The 17,871-nt window shown below is 39.8% G+C and overlaps 1 protein-coding gene across 1 annotated transcript in view; it reads right to left on the reverse strand.

The window, feature by feature from the left end:
- The window catches only part of LOC116792956 (thrombospondin type-1 domain-containing protein 4-like), a 74,819-nt gene that overhangs the window by 38,543 nt on the left and 18,405 nt on the right, over nucleotides 1-17,871 (reverse strand). The window contains exons 2-3 of the mRNA XM_032700462.1: nucleotides 16,199-16,306; nucleotides 12,334-12,403 (exon numbers count right to left, since the gene is read on the reverse strand). Coding sequence (XP_032556353.1) covers nucleotides 12,334-12,403; nucleotides 16,199-16,227 — 99 coding nt within the window. The 5' untranslated portion in view covers nucleotides 16,228-16,306. The remainder of the gene's footprint in view (nucleotides 1-12,333; nucleotides 12,404-16,198; nucleotides 16,307-17,871) is intronic.

The following is a 17,871-nucleotide window of genomic DNA, read 5'->3' on the forward strand; positions in this document are numbered from 1 at the left end:
AGGTTTAATCTAGCTAATTATGTAAGAACATAACAATAAAACTAATAAAAAAGTAATATTATAATGTCTTGTACTGATGTACAAACTCATCAGTACTACTTAGCTACAAGATGACAAAATTCTGAGATGGGAATTTTTGGTAGCAAATCAGGTTATGCACTTTTATTTTTAATGAAGGTCCCTGTTTTCTTACTTTAAGATGTGGGCTACAGATGAATCTTTAGAGGACATGACCTGATTAATGGTATAATCTACACAGCAAATCTACTATGAAAGACCGAATAAATTGAAGCTGCTCGGATTTAGGAATGGAAAACAGAGGGGGCAATAATGAGTCTTCCAAACAGGTAACATAAATAAATACAAGGAGCTGGTCCTTTTCTCTTTGCAGCAAACTGTTCTTGCCTGTGGTCAACACACAACAGTGGACTCAAAGTTTACCAAAGGTGACCTAAATTAGCCACTAAGGAAAACTATTTCAGCAGAAAGGCCAACAAAGCAGGGGAACAGATTGCCTGAGGAGATCCTGGCAGCACCGAGGCCAATCCCAAAGCTCTGCCAGGCAAAGCCCTTCCACAGGACTCACAGGCCACTTCCCTTCCTTTGGTCCTGGGATTTCCAAGTTACTCTGTAGCCAGTAACAAATTCCAACTCAGCCCTACGATACAGCCAAGAAATTCCAGGTAGCTACAGGAGACAGCTCAAGTCTTTCAGAACATTTCAGAAACACCACATATTCAGAGACTCCTGACACTAAGTCCCTCTTCCTCTTGCTTTAAAAACTACCCATTACAAGCACACTTTCTGAAGGGAAGAGTTTGAGCCTGCACTGGGGAACAAGTGAAACACAAACTGAAGTCCTCTTGCCAAGTTAACTAATTTCTTTAATAGAATCACACAGCCTGTAAAAAGGGAGAGATAACTAACCCATTTAATCTACTTTCCCATAATTCATGACCAATCCCTTCTCTAGGTGACCTATTAATATTCATTCTAACTATAAATGCACCATCAAAAAGATTTCTATCTACTGCAAATTAATCAACAACCAAACATTTTGCTCTACAAACTCAATTTATTTTCCCCCTTAGTTTCCCCCCTTTTTTTTCTTCCCTGTATACATTTCAGTTATTTGGCAGGACAAGATTTGTAAGTGGAAGCAACACATTTCACTGTGTGCAGCTGTACAATAAACAATGCAAAGAAAAGTAAGAGAAGCTCCCAGTTGTGCAAGTGCTTGCAATTCCTACACCTGCACTAACTCCTATTAACCTGCTGTCGAAAACTCTTTATAATGATTGTTATGCCCCAAGTATCTTCCAGTCTGCCACCTTTCCAACAGTAAGTGGCAAACTGAATCAAGGCAAGATTTTTAGCAGGGTAGTTGCAGGGTCACCCCTTCCTTTACACATCAGCTCTGCATCCCCTTCTGGTTTTCCCCCAGTCTTCTTGTATTTTGCTACTTTTCCACACAGGAGCTGCATTACATCCAGGTTTTATTCTAAGAGGTTGTTGGGGGCTTTTTTGCAAAAACACACTGAATTAAACACGCTGCCAGTAGGTGGACATAGACGACATTTTAAATAGAAAACCAGTTTATCTCAAATTCCTGTAATTCAGCACTCACTCTGATTCCTGAATTAAAAATTGCAGCAAAAATTAAAAGAACACTAACTGTAGAAATGCAGTGCAGATTTCTAATACTGTCTCTGTCAGAATCTAGAAATAAGATCCACATCCTGGGATTTCAGCAGCAGTTGTTGTAACCATACTATGCAAGAATGTCCCTGAAGAGGAAACGTCACTTGAACTGAAAGCCACAAATACTTAAAACTGAAGTTGTTGTGCAGGAGCACAATGGCAGAGACTGCACTACTGACCTGACTAACACTAATTTTAAATACTGTAGGATACTTCATCCATTAAACCACAGCTTACATACAAATTAACTGTTCAGAAAAGCAGGGGGGACAAGTGGATGAATCAGAGGCCCACCTATGGTATAGTACAGAACAGTGCTATGTTTCTGACTGTGTGGAAGAAGCAAAGATTTAGGGAACAGTGTAAGAACCAGGGCACATTCAGAGACATCCACAGACCCTCTGCTTCCAGCTAATCAATAATTTCAGGGCTTCCTTCAGCCAAACACCATATTGCAATTCTTTTTCATAACCACCACCGGACCTATTCCGCATGAATACAATTAATACCCTTTTTAGCGTATTTTTAAACTTGGCTTCCAAAAGATTGTGCATTTTAAATTGAAAAGGTGGTTTTCTTACCTCTGGTTATACCTGCAGCCTGACAATTTCGTTGTGTCTCCCAAATTACTTTCTTGGTGATAAACGAAGAATGATCATTCTGTATTCTCCTCCACCACACCAGGATGTTTGATTTGCAATTGCTAACACAACCCACTTCCAGGATCTCTTTCTGGAATTCAGCAGTCCTAATCTGTCCAGTCTCTTTTTGTATGGAATTCCTCATTCTCAGCACCTTTTCCACTCCTGCATTCTTACACGGGTGTGCAATGCCTCACACAGTACTCCAAATGTGAACTAATGATGGAATTTCACAGTAATAATGATTATAATGCTTAGTGACAGTATATACATTTTAGCCAGCTACATAATTAAGCTGCTATAACCACAGCCAATGTTACCAAGTATTTTGCAGATACTAAGCATGTTATAGCAATCCAGATTTAAAACTGAAAAAGGATACAAGGCAATGGAAAGCTTTAAACTTGGAGATATCTAAACCAAATCAGACATTTCAGGTCTTTTTTTTTTTTCCAATTTCAGTTTAGATACAATAATATTATATTTCATAGATTTAATTTCTAACATGTTATCCAGTAATTCTTTTTCTGGTTAAATGCCCAGAATGTAAATGGATTCATGAACTAATTAATTACATCATATTCATAAATATACATCGGAAAGGGATATAACAGACATGCATGTATGTTCCACAAAGCTTTACAGTATTATTTTCACCCAAAGGCATGAAACTGTATCCAGAAGAACATTTTATCACCTGCTCAGAAAAATACTACCAATGGTGTTCCCTCAGTTAAATCCCATCCGTGTCCCGGACACAGAGTGGAATTAGCAGAAGCCAGTGTGTAATTTCTTATTTTCAGCTCCTACTGTCCTATCTGTCCTGTGCCTCCAGAGCAAAGAGCTCCAGTTCTGTTCATATCCCCCAACACCCTTCAGGCTTTAGGCATTTTTTCATTGTCTTTTCCATGGTCCTTCTCATGCCAGGATAACCCACGCTGTGACACCAAGCTGTCCCCAGCATTATTCACGGGGTATCAAGGCACTTGGAAAACATGACCTCCTCATTTATTCCATTACCCCAGGGTCACACCTCCTTTATTTTATAGTTCTGACTGATTAAAGGTTTCACTAGGGCGCAGCCTGTCACAAAAGATATGCAGGCAGCTTTTATCACAGCCAGGCTCAGCCTGACTGAGGATTCAGGACACCAGTAAAATAGTATATTGTTACTATTTAAATATCCTCGTCTGGGATGCGAGGAACACAGTATTCCTCATCCCCCTTCAATTATTATATAAGTGATCAAAGAACAAGTCACAAAGTAAGAGCTGGACTTTGCCTTCTTAAAATTTCAGGAGTGTGAACACAAAAGCAGGCAGAGTCCCAGAAAGGAGACCTGAACTGCTGCTGAGAGCAGAGCATGCCAAATTCTCAATGAGCTGGGGAAATGATAGTTTAGTTTTAGAACCTGTTCAAGTGTAACATTATTGTATTTCCCTGCCAGTGCTGTAAACACATCTATGGAACTCGTTTAATTCCTTCACCAATCTAAGCATCTTAAAGGAATGTTCTTCCAATATAAGCTCAGCTGATTTCCAATAAAGACCATACCTATAAAGCCATGATAATTTCCCAGCAGAAAGTCTTTACAGTCCACTTTATACATGTTCATTTGAAACAACCATATTTTTTATGTCTTTTGTAAGAAAGATGTGGAACTGTAGTGGTTTGATAAAAAACAATCTACCAAAAAACCCCTAAAAGTTGCAGATAACTTCTCGGATCTCTCAAGACTGGCAGAAAAATGGGGCAGGGGCCAAACAAAACATCATGACACAATGTGTACATATCTGCCTGGTTAGTGTGCTCAGCTATTTTAATCCTTCAGTGCATTTTGGAAGCCTTTAATCAGAGAAGTAGTAAACCATTTGAATTTTACAGTACATGGTAAGTGTAAATATTACCAGCTTAAACGATTTAGGTTTCCGTTCTTTGTATAAAATCTCTGTCTGAACATCTGTGCCTGTGAAGATTAAAGGGCTAAAAAGCCTGGAAATAGAAGACCTTTGTATTCACAAATCACTGAAGGGAGTTACAATGCCTGGACAGCTTAACTGCCCCTTCAACCAACTTTGACCACATCTGAAGAAACTTTCACATTATTTGAATAGTCTAGAAAGTAAACAGTTCTGGAAAAAGTCAGGACAGTTTTTGTGCCAGCAAAGCTTGAAGCTTCCCCCAAGTCTGGCTACTTTTTTTCACACCAAGACCACCTCCATTGCACTCTGGGAGCCCAGTGTTTTAAGGGAGAGGTTTCTTCCCATTTTTCTGTGAGACCATGAAGTGTTTTCAAGTGACAGATGGCTCACTCCTGACCTCACTTCTACCAGTTCCACACAACCACTCCTTATCAACAGTAGGATTGCTTCTCATTTACAGGAAGGTAAAGATGATAAGCATCAGGCCCTCACTATATCACAAATTAGGCTTCTTTATTTTTAAACGATTCCCTCATCATTAACTATCACCTGTGGTCCAAGTCACTCAGCTTGCACTACCCTTGGCCTCCTCCAGGTCAGTCATCTACAGTTGTGACAAAGTTGTTGCCATTCTATCATATTTCTACACTTAGAAAAATTCTTTGGGATCCACATGTGGTGGAAATACACATTTGATGTGTTCAGTAACAGACATAACACACCCCCAGATCTCTCAGTGAGTCACCCACCCATCACTCCAGCAGCAGAGAGGACAAGCTGTCATAAAACAGAAGGCAACATTCCCCAACAGAAGAACTCAACTGTGAATCCAAAAAGCTTCTCATCTTTATCATCACTCTGATCCACAGCTCAGACAGAATGCAATACTGCTCTGAAAGAAGATGAGAAGCTCATCTATGACCCTGTAAGCTCACCTGCTCTGGAATCCAAATGGAATTAAGATATTTTCTTTTTTTTTTTCCCAGAGAAACACAGAACTCCTGCTCTGAGATTAAAGAAGTCAGTATTTTTTAATTTAAAAATTAAAAAAAATATCAGTGGTCCATGATAAAGCAGGTTAAAAATAACAAAACCAATGGCCTTGATTTTTCAAAGAGTGTATTCACATAAAATAATGTTTCCCTATCCTGCCTCTTTTCCCCAAACAAAGAAGAATTTTATTCCCTAACCACTTTAATCTACAACATCAAGGACAGGGAATTAGTAGGCAGAAATAGGAAGAAAATTCTTTCAGTTGCTGTTGTAAATATTCTGTTGCACTAAAAGGCTAATTTTAAAGAAAAAGTCTTGTCATGGACTAAATCACCTCTCCTGTTTCCTGAAGGTCACTGCAATTAGAACGTCATTAGCTAGGAAGTCTATTTTACCAAAGTTTTTGAATGGAACAGCATGTATATCTACACAGTTAAAATCCAGCAGCTGTGCTGAAGGCAAGTAAATATACTGCCCAGTGGAAAAGTGCAAGAGGAAGGAATGTGGACTCCCTTTGAGTTGGAGTCGTTCTGTAGAACTGCTGTGTATGTAAATACCATCATAATGGACAGCAGGTATCCTATAAACAAGAAAAACATTACAAGGAGAAGAAGTGTGACACCTGTACCCATTTGTTGCACAGGAACAGGAAGCAGCAGCTCTGTGCAGATCCAGGGTGACTGAGCCCCTCTAGGAAAGTTCAGTTTAGTGTGCACAGCCCAGCAGGACAGACCCCAGAACTGTCTTGTAGGTCTGTCAGAGAGTCCCAGCTCAGCCAGTCCTGACACATTACACACCTCAGTCACCACTGACCTCAGGGCAGAGCTTTACCCTTCCTGGATTGCAGGAGGAACACGGCCTTCCCGGCCTTCCCTACGGGCTTCTGCTTCCAAGGATGGGAAAAGCAAAGTGGGGACCAGCTGTGATGGAGATCCCACAGTACTCCTGAGAGCTATTAGGCTTTTAGCCCTGATGTCTTGGCCAAAAGCCAGGCTTAGATATTAACTACTTTGTCTAACTCCAATTTCCTCCAATGTTTCAAGGATATAGATTTGCTTCACGCTCCACACCGTCCTCTGTTATAGTGTGTTCAGATGGACTGGGCAGCTGCATCCCCTTCAGTGAACACAACAGTGACTTTTATGGGGTGTGGTACACCATGGGGCAGAACAACAATGGAAATGAAGAAACACTGTCATCCACTGTCACTATTGCAATATAAATGAAAGTGTAGGATCTCATTTATACACATAATTTCCTATATGAATCCTAAACACTACATCATAGTCAGATTTAGTAACCCAATTCTTGTCACTTGAAACAGTACTCAAAGTTATCACCCTCTTTGTACACTCTCCCTTTACCTTCCCACTTACATCTCCATCACTCTCTTCCTACAGCCCAGTAGAAGGAATTATTCCTCCCATTTTAAGCCCTTTGCAGCAGTGCAGTGTACTGGAGCAGGCCAGCCAGATTGTCCAAGAAAGCAAAGATGGAAAGACACAAAGATGAAAATAAATCCATGGTATATTTCGTGACCAAACTTGTCTCCTTGCTGTTGCCCCTCAAAGTAAGCAGTCCAATTAATCTAAGAACATGTCAGAATCCCTTTAAGTCTTAGCATTCATTTTACTTGTCACATAAAAATGTTCCATTCCTAGGACAAACTTCAGGAAGGTACATGACTGCCAGGAAAAAGGCCTATCCTATAGCAAATAAATGTAATGTAAAGCAATTTTAAAACTCTCCTTATAGGGCATGGGAGCAGGCAAGCAGGGAAATTAAGTATTTTTAATCAATCATCTTGTCCTGAAGCAAAGGGAAAGTTCAGAGATCCCTCACAGTTAACCCACAGGGACATACTAATTTGTTTAAATGAACTTCTGATAAATTCATAACTCAATTTCATGTATTCTGCCAGTAAAATCAATACACTGCTACTATATGGTGGAGAAAAAGGAAAACAGAGAAAGGTGAAAAAGGCAAAGAGAGGTAACTCAAAAGCTGCTCCTTCTAGAGGTAAGGAATACTTGTGTGTATACTGAAAAGAAACCAAAAGAATACCAACCCACTCCTCCAGGCAAACCAGAAAACGTCACCCTCTCCAAAACCCATTATACTACAGCTGGGTAAACTGCTCTGAAGTAGATGTTAATTGTAGAAATTCCCTTTTATGAACAGAACTGCTATTTGAGTAATGTGGGGGCTTGGCCATTACACTGCACTGCAGCTCAGGCTCCATTCCCACAAGGAGCTGAACTGCTCTAGCCGCTCACCATGACCAAAGGAGGGACCTTGGCCACCTTTTCCTCCCCCCTGCTCCTCTCCTTTCCCTCAGCTTTTGCTCCTCTTCTGTTTCTTATTTCTCTTGACTTAGCAGTGGTGACCCTTCAACAAGCATATTTGAATCCAATATAAGAGAGGGGAAAAAATAACCACAAAAAACCCCAACAACACATATCTTAAAGCATGTTAATCCCAAAATTTTGTGGGGAGTATAGTCACATTCACTTGATAAACAGTTGCTTTTCCTAGAGACATTGTGTGTCTGATAGCAAGGTAAAAAACCTGATTTATTTCTTCTTTAATTTAGAGCCAGTATAAAGGAATTAGATTGAGCCCAACAGGCTCAAAATTCTTCAACAGTAGGGTAGTGTCCCAATCAAAAACTTGTAAAAATAAATCCTGACACTGCTTCCAGACACTGAAAATCAGCTTTAGATACTGTAGCTCCATTGAAGTCAATATTCATCTACAATTGAGTGACAAAAAAGATATGCATAAATTCAAAGCAAGTCCATTGCTTCAAAGCTACCATTTAGTACCATAACTGAGATGTTCAAACAATGCAATATTTATGCCAGAAATTTCATTTGGACAGACTTTGCTACTATTTACATTATCAGTTTTACTAAAATGAACACAGCACAGATATAACTACAGCTTATTGTCTTAACACAGCAACACATGATTAGTCAAAAATCCACCCAGGAATGACTCCTGTAAAATTGGGAATACAGACTTCAGTGATTGTCTAGGAGAAGGAGTGCTATGTTTTGTACTTTAACAGTCACTTCACCACAGTGTGACACTCATCAGCCAAGGTTAAATCTCAATACAATAAGCACAGGGAAGGAGAACAGAGAGTTTCATGAGCAGCAGGAGGGCTGTTCAGATGTCCAGCACTGATGGACAAGGAAAGTTAATCATTCAAATATTAAGAAAGATTTCAGTTTAACCAGCTGCAGAGAGCTTGGTTCATTTTAAAATGTAATTTGGTTTCACAAAACATTTCTCCCTTTTTTTGCTATTATTGACAAGTATTTTGGCCTTACAGAGGAGTACACTTGATAATACAAATTCTATACTATGAATGAGGAATAAATAAGTTAGATCATGAAAAAAAAACCTCCAAGAATCTTCTAACCAACACTATAACCCCTGTTTCCAACAAGAAACGTAAGAGTCTTTTGCATAAAAATTTTCATTTCTATCTAACAAACATACCATATTTAATGTGTTTGAATTACTGTACAAACCTGTGCCATTTACAGAGAAGGGATTAACAAACAGAGTAGTACCCTAAACTCAGATATAGGAAGATACAAGGATGCTCTTTCAGTTTTTGTGCAGTTCTGACAGCAGAGACAGCATTGTTTAAAGTAAATAAACACAAAAGCTATTTCTATATAAAAATCAGGTAGCCAGGTATTTCTGAAACTAGAAACTCTGTATTGGTAAATTCTGACTTTGCATATCACACAAGCTTCCAAGACTGTCATTTAAAAATTATAAGGTCTAAAAGCAGAAAACATTGCCCAGTCAAATGTTTTCCCACAACTTTCCCATTTGGTTCTGTCATCTCCCCAAGTTTTAATTCCACTATCTGCACTTCCCTGCTAGGGAAGTAATTTGGCTCATTCTTCCAGCCAACAGTCCCATGCTCTCATGCCAGAAACAGATTTTTGTGTGTGCATCTGAGGAAGCAACCTGCTGAGTTCTGCTCTTCCAGAATCTGTTGATGCAATTTCTCTTAAAATTAAAAAATATTAAAAAAAATGCTGCTTGATAAAATTCTTTCTTCATGTTAAGCTCCTAAACATATATCACTAAGTCAAGAGTAGCCAAATGGTACTTTAAACAGTTCTAATACACTGAAGCTAAATAAAAAACTCCTACAAGTATGAGTTAGGAAACTAAAAATAGATTTTTGTTGGAAAATCTACATTATGTAAGCTTCTCTGAAACTAGTGTGACTTTAAACAAAGAAGAAACAAAAGCTTAAAAACTAGCAAGATTTAAAAAAAAAACAACCAAACCAAACAAAACAAAAACCAACCCAGAACATAGTATTTCCTGATGGTTTTAAGCACACTCAAGTCCTAAAAGAACAACATCTCAGCTGAACTGTGGGTGTGTAGGAGTTACAGCGGATTTCCATCAATTGCTTTGGGGATTGTCCTGGGTTTTACTTCATTTTCCCAAAAGTTTTACTGTAAGAAAAACATCTAGACTATTTGGAAATATTTTAACAAATTACTCAGCCAAATACCCGAGTCCAATTCTCTGATTTTATTTCCCTGTCCATAGCTTTCAGAGGAAAAATAACCATATGCAGGGTGCCCAAGGCATAATCCATATTCTCCAATACTGCAGGTTAAAGCATCAGTCATGCACACATTCTTAACTTTTAGCTGCAAAATCAACACACAATAAGCACTGGGATATGGTCTAATGTTTCATTAGACTTCAGCACTAGTTATTTAGTTTCCACATTCTGTACCCTCTGAGTGTGTATATGGCAGTTACCAAACATCACTTTTGTTATTCACTATTTTGTTAAAATGGTATATTGTTCATCAAATCCTTCTCTCCTCCTCTCCCTTCCTTTCTGCAAAATCCAGCCTCCTCTCACATGGAAGGAACTCTGCCAGACAGCAGAGACATCCACCCAGAAATACTCAGGAGGTGCTGCCTAGGGATGCCAGCACACACGTGTCCAGGTTACTGCAGGAAAAGAATGGAAAGAACTTCCAGAGCTACAAAGCTGGGAACCCACACCCCGTTAGAAACATGTCCTTCAGAGCTGCCAACAGCCCCTCTGGTCTGGAGCTGACAGGTGTGCCAGAAGGCTTGTGAAAAGTTTAACAAATACAGACTTCAAGACTAAACACAGTTTGGCAGGAAGAGAATCCTCTCGGTGGTGTAAGAGCTGAGACTGACAGGCAGCCTCGGAGCCTGTATGAGACCATCACCAGGAAACTTGTGCCTCTCTTGTTTGCAGCACAAAGCAGGGCTCCAAGGTGGTTACCATGCCCCTAAGTCCCTTTAACTAGAACAGAACCCACTCCAGACCCGTGGCATTTCTCATTCAACTGAAAACAAAGAATCTGATTTTATCTAAATTAATTCCGGGGCTTCCCAGAATGAAGCAATTGTTTCTCTGAGTTACTCTATTTTAGTTAGTAGATTTATTCCCCCTAAAGCTATTTGGAAGCTGGATTGCAGCATCTCTCTCCACTGTCAGTGTTACAAAAGAATGTCTAATCAGGCAGAGTACTGAAAGCAGAGCAGCAGCATGACCATCTCAGCTGCAGGACAAAAGAGAAGAGATGTCAGATAGGCAGGAATACTGTGTTGTAGAGCAGCTAAGAACAGAGACCCTGGACAGCTTGTGCAGACTGGACAGTGCCAGTCTGAGACTGCATCACTACTGACCTCATTTAACTTGTCTTACAATAAGGCTGCAAAAGGAGTTAACAGGACATCTGTGTTCCTCAGGAACTATGACTATCAGATGCCTTCAGGTTTCTAGTCCATAACTATGAGGCTATTGCCCAAATACTGTTTAACCCTAAAGATAGCATAAAAAAAAAGGAAACCCAGAAAATTTGCCTTTTATCTCCTTTTAAAAGTACAGTTTATTAAAAAAAAATGCACCTTGCATTATTATTTAAAAGTCTATATTAAAAAGCAAACTTGTTTTTGAATAGGTTATTTGATACCTTTAATAAGGTTGTGTTTGAATACCAACTAAGAAATGAGAACAACATTGATATAAGGTCACAGCCCATAAAGAGAAAGAACAGCATTCAAGGGGTCTCACCTCAGGTCTCTGGCAGGATCACAAACACCTGCACATCATTCCTGACAAACATTTGTTCAACACATTCACAGAGACCTCCATCATGGAAATTCTAAATATTATCCCATCAATATGATCTATTCTTCTTTATATCCTTACCATGAGAAGTTTTTTCTAACATCAAACCTAAGTTTCCCTTGCCTCAGTTTAAATCCATTTCTTCTCATCTGCTCCACAGATAGAAAGAACAGCCTTCTCTTTAGCACTCTAAGTATTTGAAGATTATATCTGCCTCTGCCACCAGTCTTCTAATGTTTAGAATAAAAAACCTGAATTCATTTAAACTTCCCTCAGAGGTAAGATTTTAAAATCTCCTGAGGATAATCATTGCTGGTCTGTGCTCCTCTCCAAAATGTCCACCCCGGTGCTGCAGCCAAGATGTCAGCAGAGCTGAGCGGGAGGGAGAGGTGCAGGCTGCAAACCCCCTTAGAGATGCCCTGGGAGTGAACCAAGGAGTGAACCATTCACAGGAGCACAACAGGAAACTTCGGCAGCTTCCAGCTCCAATCTCTACCAGTGGAAATCTGGCAACAGAGTGGGGTTTGGGTCCAGCTTCTGTTCCAGACATTTCTGTCTCTGTAAGAGAATGAACTGCCTGTGAGCAACTGGGTGGTTCTCTAACTGCTCCATGTCTGAGTGCTGCTCTCACTGACAAGATTCTTTTTCCCTTGTGTGTCACATGATGAAAATGCTCCAAAGCTTCAGTAACTGTGTGACTTACAACACTCCATACAATTACTCAGCTAATTAACCATGATGAGCCTCTTTCAACCAAGTATAATTTATAAAAATAAAAAGAAGCACCCCCCCCCAAAACAGAAGGCACTTATTGCCAGAACTTTATTCAGATTGCATTGCTTTACACACCTTATTCTAATGTTTTCTACTGTTACCTTTAAGTATACAAGATCTGAATATTTCTAATGCTTACCTTTCTGTGTTCAATTGAAGGCTGTGGGATGACAAACTGAAATCCCAACACTGCTAGGGAACTGAGAAGTCTGAAAAGGCAAACAGTGGAACAGAATATAAAAATACCACCAATACAAACTGCACATCTACAACTTATTTACAGGGTTCATACTGCAAGAAAATATTTAGATACTTGAAAACCATTACTAACCAAAGCAGACTCACTAAACTATAAGAAATATCCTGATGACATTCTATTCACAGCAGACAGTACCAGGGCCATACATAGAAAGTGCACCAAGTAGAATCCATTGACAGTATTTCACATAACCCCATGTTTAAATTAAAATATTCTTGGCCAGGCATATTTTAACACCTCAGCATTCAGTACCAGACTGGCATATGCTTTGCAAGTTTTCTAAAGGGTTAAGTAAGAATTCACCCATCTGTGGACTAGGTCTGCTTCTAGCTCTGGCTCCTCGCTTTCCAGATGAACATCCCACCTCCAGCACGCAGGAATCATGGAGAAATAGGTTCTTCCCCAGCTGCCTAACACTTGTGAAAATTGAATAACCTAATGAGCACAGAAGGTGGAAAGCAGCAGACACAGCCCACCAGAGACTCAGAAGCAGCCAAGCATCACCCCAGTCACCACATCTTCAGTCTGAAAGGAGTCATAACGGGAACCAAGCCCAAAAAAACTCTGTTCTGTCAAGCCTCACCACCATAATGACTCCTGTGAGCCTGTTACAAGTTAGGCACAGTTAGCTCAGTCTTTTGTTTGCCATAATTTGCAATGGGGACTGGTTTGCCTCCTTCTAACAAGCCACTCCGTAAGAAAATATGGACAGGTATGACAAATAGGATCAAGGTATCTTTATTTCTACCAGGAATTTGACTTTTCAGTCTACAAAGAGTATGTTTCAGACCCTCTCTAAAGGGGAAAGCTGCTAATGATTTGCTGAATTTCAGTGCAGAATTGGACACAGAATACATCTGCAAACTAATGGACTAGACAAAATCCAGCTGTGTTTCCTACTCACAGCTCCCTCCTTTGCTCCCTACACAGTAACTCTTTAAATATTTCTCATTGTTTCAGGTATTTGCTGAGACAGACCTCCTAAACAGAAAGTGCTTTTTTAATACTAAGCACTGCATTACCACCAATACAAACATTCTTCTACTAGGAAGAACGTTTTTCTTGAGTTTTCTGTTTGTCCTTGCCAACATACTGCACAAGGAACCAGTAGGCAAGTATTGATTGCACATGGCCTATCATCACCTCATCATCTACGGCCCTCTCTCTCAAAGCAATAAACCAATTAAAGGCAAGAAAAAAGTCATTACTTCTTTACTGCCAATTTGGGGAGGTGGGGGGGAAGCAGCACTTTAAAAAGTGTGTTAGAAGGAAGTATTATATTGCACAAAGCTATTATCTGTGATAAAATACTGAGGAGGTGGCTGAAATCAGAGCCAGCATAAGGCACTACAAAGAAATCACTCAGAATATGCATTTCAGAGCAGGGCCCAATCACACAAGGGTAGGTGGAAGCCAAAGGCACGAATGAATAAACTGATCTGCAAATCCCACCTGAAATCAAAGGAAGAATCAGAATTCAGACCTCCAAACTGCAAAATGACAGCATCAAGTCTGTCTTCAGCTGACCTGCATATCTCTTTTCCAAGTGCTCAAGTGATCTCCTAACTCTTCTCAATGAAAAATGACAAGCATCTAAGCAGGTGGAGTGCAGCCTGTGACAGGCCCAGCCCACGTCCTCTGCAAATTATATTTAACTTCCTTTTCAGAATCTCCCTACCTGATCCCTGCTCCCTTATGGCTTCTACTCCCTATAATCCCTCAGAGCATGTGAAAGAAAGTTCAAACTTTGCAGAAGGAAATGAATGCTTTCACCCTCAACAGGACAGGATTTTTCTGATCAGTCTGACTGACTACAGATTTCCATGTGTAAATTCTTCTGAAATCATGCACAAGGTTGCGAGTTCTGAACTGAATGAGAGCTGTAATCTTCAAAGCAAATTACTTACCAGATTAAAGTTCTCAGTTCTAAAATGCAAACTTGTAGTGTATGTGTGATTACTCTGTGCCAAGCCTCTCCTGGCCATTCTTTAAGGAATAACCCTCTATATGTTCGTGGCTCAAGGACAATAAAGCTATTTTTTAAATTTGCTTCTGTATCTGCAATTGGATCTGTCAGAAACAATGGTATCAACCTACTATTCCAAACACACAGGAAATTTGCCAGGAATACTTAAGCTATCCTGAGGCAAGCCTCTAGCTTAAATCAGTGTGTGGCAATTTAAGTTTTTTAATGTTATTTCCCTCAGCAGCTTGCTTTGGCTAACTTCTCCACACTAGGCCTTTTTATTTGTCGTGCTTGACTAACCTCAGGCCTCCCAGGCTACAAGAATAGGCTTCTCCAATTTCAGTGGGTTTGATTCAGGTATTCTTACAATGCAAAAAAGCCAAAAACAAGTGCTCCTCAAAACAAGGCAAAACTTTCCAAGTATCCAGGAACAGGTGAGGTACCAATTACAGGTGATCCATGGCTGTGTAACTCAGGCCTCTGTAAGAACCCTCTGTAAGAACATAAGGCACCTTGGAGTCAAGCACCTGATTTGAAGAGAAGTCAGGCTTTAAACTGTCCATCTATCCAAGTTACAAAGAGCAAACTTGCTCACTTTCTTTTACTGGCAATGCCAATTTCTCTTTAAATGGGAGAGAGGGGGAAGCAAAAAGTACAAAGCAAAACACTATTCGGTCTACTGTAGGAGTAGCAAGAAAAAGTTTGCTAATTAACACCTCATTTAGGAACCCCTCATTGAGAAACACCTCTCAGAGTTCTTCCTTGCCATTGCAGTGGGTATTAGCTCTGCAGGAACGAAGCTGGAGGTACCAAAACAGATCTCTCACCTGGCTGCTGTTCTTTAGTAGCTGTATTTTACAAAGGAACATAATGGCCAACTGTGGATTGTTCAGATACAAGTGAAAGCATTTTAGCCAAGTGATTGGTACTGACTTTTGCAGGATGGCTCTTGTCCCATATTCCCAACTCCCTCCCAAGTCTGCAGAGCAGCCTAAGTCTGGGACAGCTTGGGAGGAGCTACACAGGGTGAAATTTCAACAGCAAAGATAACACAGGTCGTGTCTATAATACGTGACAGATCCATTTTGATGTGGAATCTGCCCTGGCATATTAGGAGGGGGCCAAAATTGCAATTCAGAGATTGCTGTCCCAAACTCACAAGGAGCAAGGTTAGAGCAGAGGTGTTCCTGACAGTGTCCCCATCCAAATGCAAGAGCAGGGAGCTGTCATTCCTCGGAGGAGGCCACCTTTTGTTTGTGGAGCCTGCCTGCTCTGAATCTGCTTGCCCAACTACAGAACCGGCCAGACCAGCTTAGAAACAGCTGAATGTTTCCTTTGTTAGGAAAGCTGTTTGAAAGGTCTTTCCTGTGTTTGCCCACTGGCAAACTGTTTCAGGAATGCATAATACAAATCCCTGAATGAATTGCAGCACAGGTACTAAAATGTATAAAACAGTAATTTAAGCCCAGTGATTGTAGTTGTGCAGCCTCATCAAAAAAAACAGGCACTTTCCACTAACATTTGCCATCACACTGGCACTCATAAGGAGATGCTCTAAGCATAAACAATCACTGAGAGCTTTCTTCTTTCACTATCACCAAAGAATGCTATGTCTGGTATGCATATACTTGAGTATTTGATACTGGGACAAGATTTTTATTTATCCTCCTGTGACGCAGACAATTTAACACCCGAGCAAAAGATAACCAAACTGATATTTATTGCAGTGTGTTAAGAGAACATTAAATAAGATTTTAAATGTTTTATTGTATCACTTACCTCAAAGAAACTATTAAACTGTCTACCATGATCCTTTAATGCAAGGTATCTTGAAGTGAAAAATACCTCTTCACTGTGGTACAGCACAGTGCTGATCACACACAAATCCTACAGAAAGGAAGGAGAAACACATTTAAGACTGCTTATTCAGTATTTTCCGTATCTACAAAAATGTGTACAGACCTACTTCAATTCTTGGGACTTTACAGCAATTCAAACTGAAAATCCAGTGTATGTTACATGAACAAACTGTATGCACCCCCATTTTTTGCAACAGGACTTCAACATTGCCAAAGTGCTTTCCAAAAAGACTATGGGATGCAAAATCTTGATCTGATTCCCAAGGATGCAAATCTGGTGTTGAACTTACTTGCCTTTTTAATTCACATTCCTGATATGTCACTTGTATGACAATAAAACAAACAGCTTTATTTGAAGTCTTGTGTTAATAGAATTCATAGAACTGAAACTGGGTTACCAATTTTTAATGTACAGTAATATTATTAATACATCTCTATTTGTGAGCAATGCCAGGATGATTCTTCTGTCAGTGCTCATACAGTTTGCAGAAAAAAAAACAGAAGAGCAGTGCTGTTCCCTCTAGTACATGTGGCAAAACCACCCACAATGAAATTAAATGCCTTGCCCACAGTCATAGAGGAAATCTGGGGTTAACCAGTATTCTGAATATAAATTCAGCTGATCCTTATTTATAAGTACTATCATTGCATTGTTTGTAAATAATTTTTCAGACATCTGGGAATTTCTTATTTTAGTAAATTTGTAATCATCTATGGACACCTAAAACACCCCAGAATTTTCAGGCAGGAAAGAGATCCCTGAAGTAAGGAAATACAATATAAATCAGGAGAGCAGGGGGAGAGTGGCAAGGAGGGAGGAAAAGAGGAAATAAAACACTAACAGAACTGAACCTAAATCCACACATTTCAGGATTTGGTCAGCTGTTGTCTGTATCTTGCTGTTACAAGTGGTTACATGTTAAAATGCAGTGGAGTGAACAGAAACAAGAGAACATTGCTGTTCACAGATAAAGAGCTCTCCATTTCTGCCAGACAGTCAGATAAAGATCTACCTAAAACAGGACAAGACTGACAGAACTTAAGAAATGTGCAGTTAGATAACATACAGATCCCACTGCTAGAAAAATGTGGATTGTTTGCAGGTAACTGGACAAGTTAAATGTTCCCTGCCCACCCCTAAACGCTGAAGAACATCAGATTTTGTTTAGGAAATCACCAAATACTTGCAACAACTTCAAAAGAATTTTTTTAAATTATTTTTTTACTTTTAATTCTTGAATTGTTTCGTTCATTAAATGCAAGGCATTAAAAGTTGAAAATTTAGGAAAGTTCTGTGTGCAACAGGTCTGAGTCAGTCCCGAGGATGAAAGCACTAAGGCTCAGCTAAACCTCATCCTCTCCTCCCACAGTTTCAGGGCTGTCAGCAGATCTAGGAGGCTTTCTCAAACTTATTCACCGTTTTCACCACTTAACATTGTAAAATCGTTTTTTATGAGATGGGCAGCACTTCTGAAAACCGATTTTTAGTCTGGATCTTCTGCAACACTTTACACCATTTGAGATTTTAGCACCTAGGTTCAGTAAAAGCTCCGTTCCTTTAAACCTTAGGCAAGTCCACACCTACAGTACCAA

The sequence above is a fragment of the Chiroxiphia lanceolata genome, chromosome 12, assembly GCF_009829145.1.
Source record: "Chiroxiphia lanceolata isolate bChiLan1 chromosome 12, bChiLan1.pri, whole genome shotgun sequence".
Taxonomy (NCBI): Eukaryota; Metazoa; Chordata; class Aves; order Passeriformes; family Pipridae; genus Chiroxiphia; species Chiroxiphia lanceolata.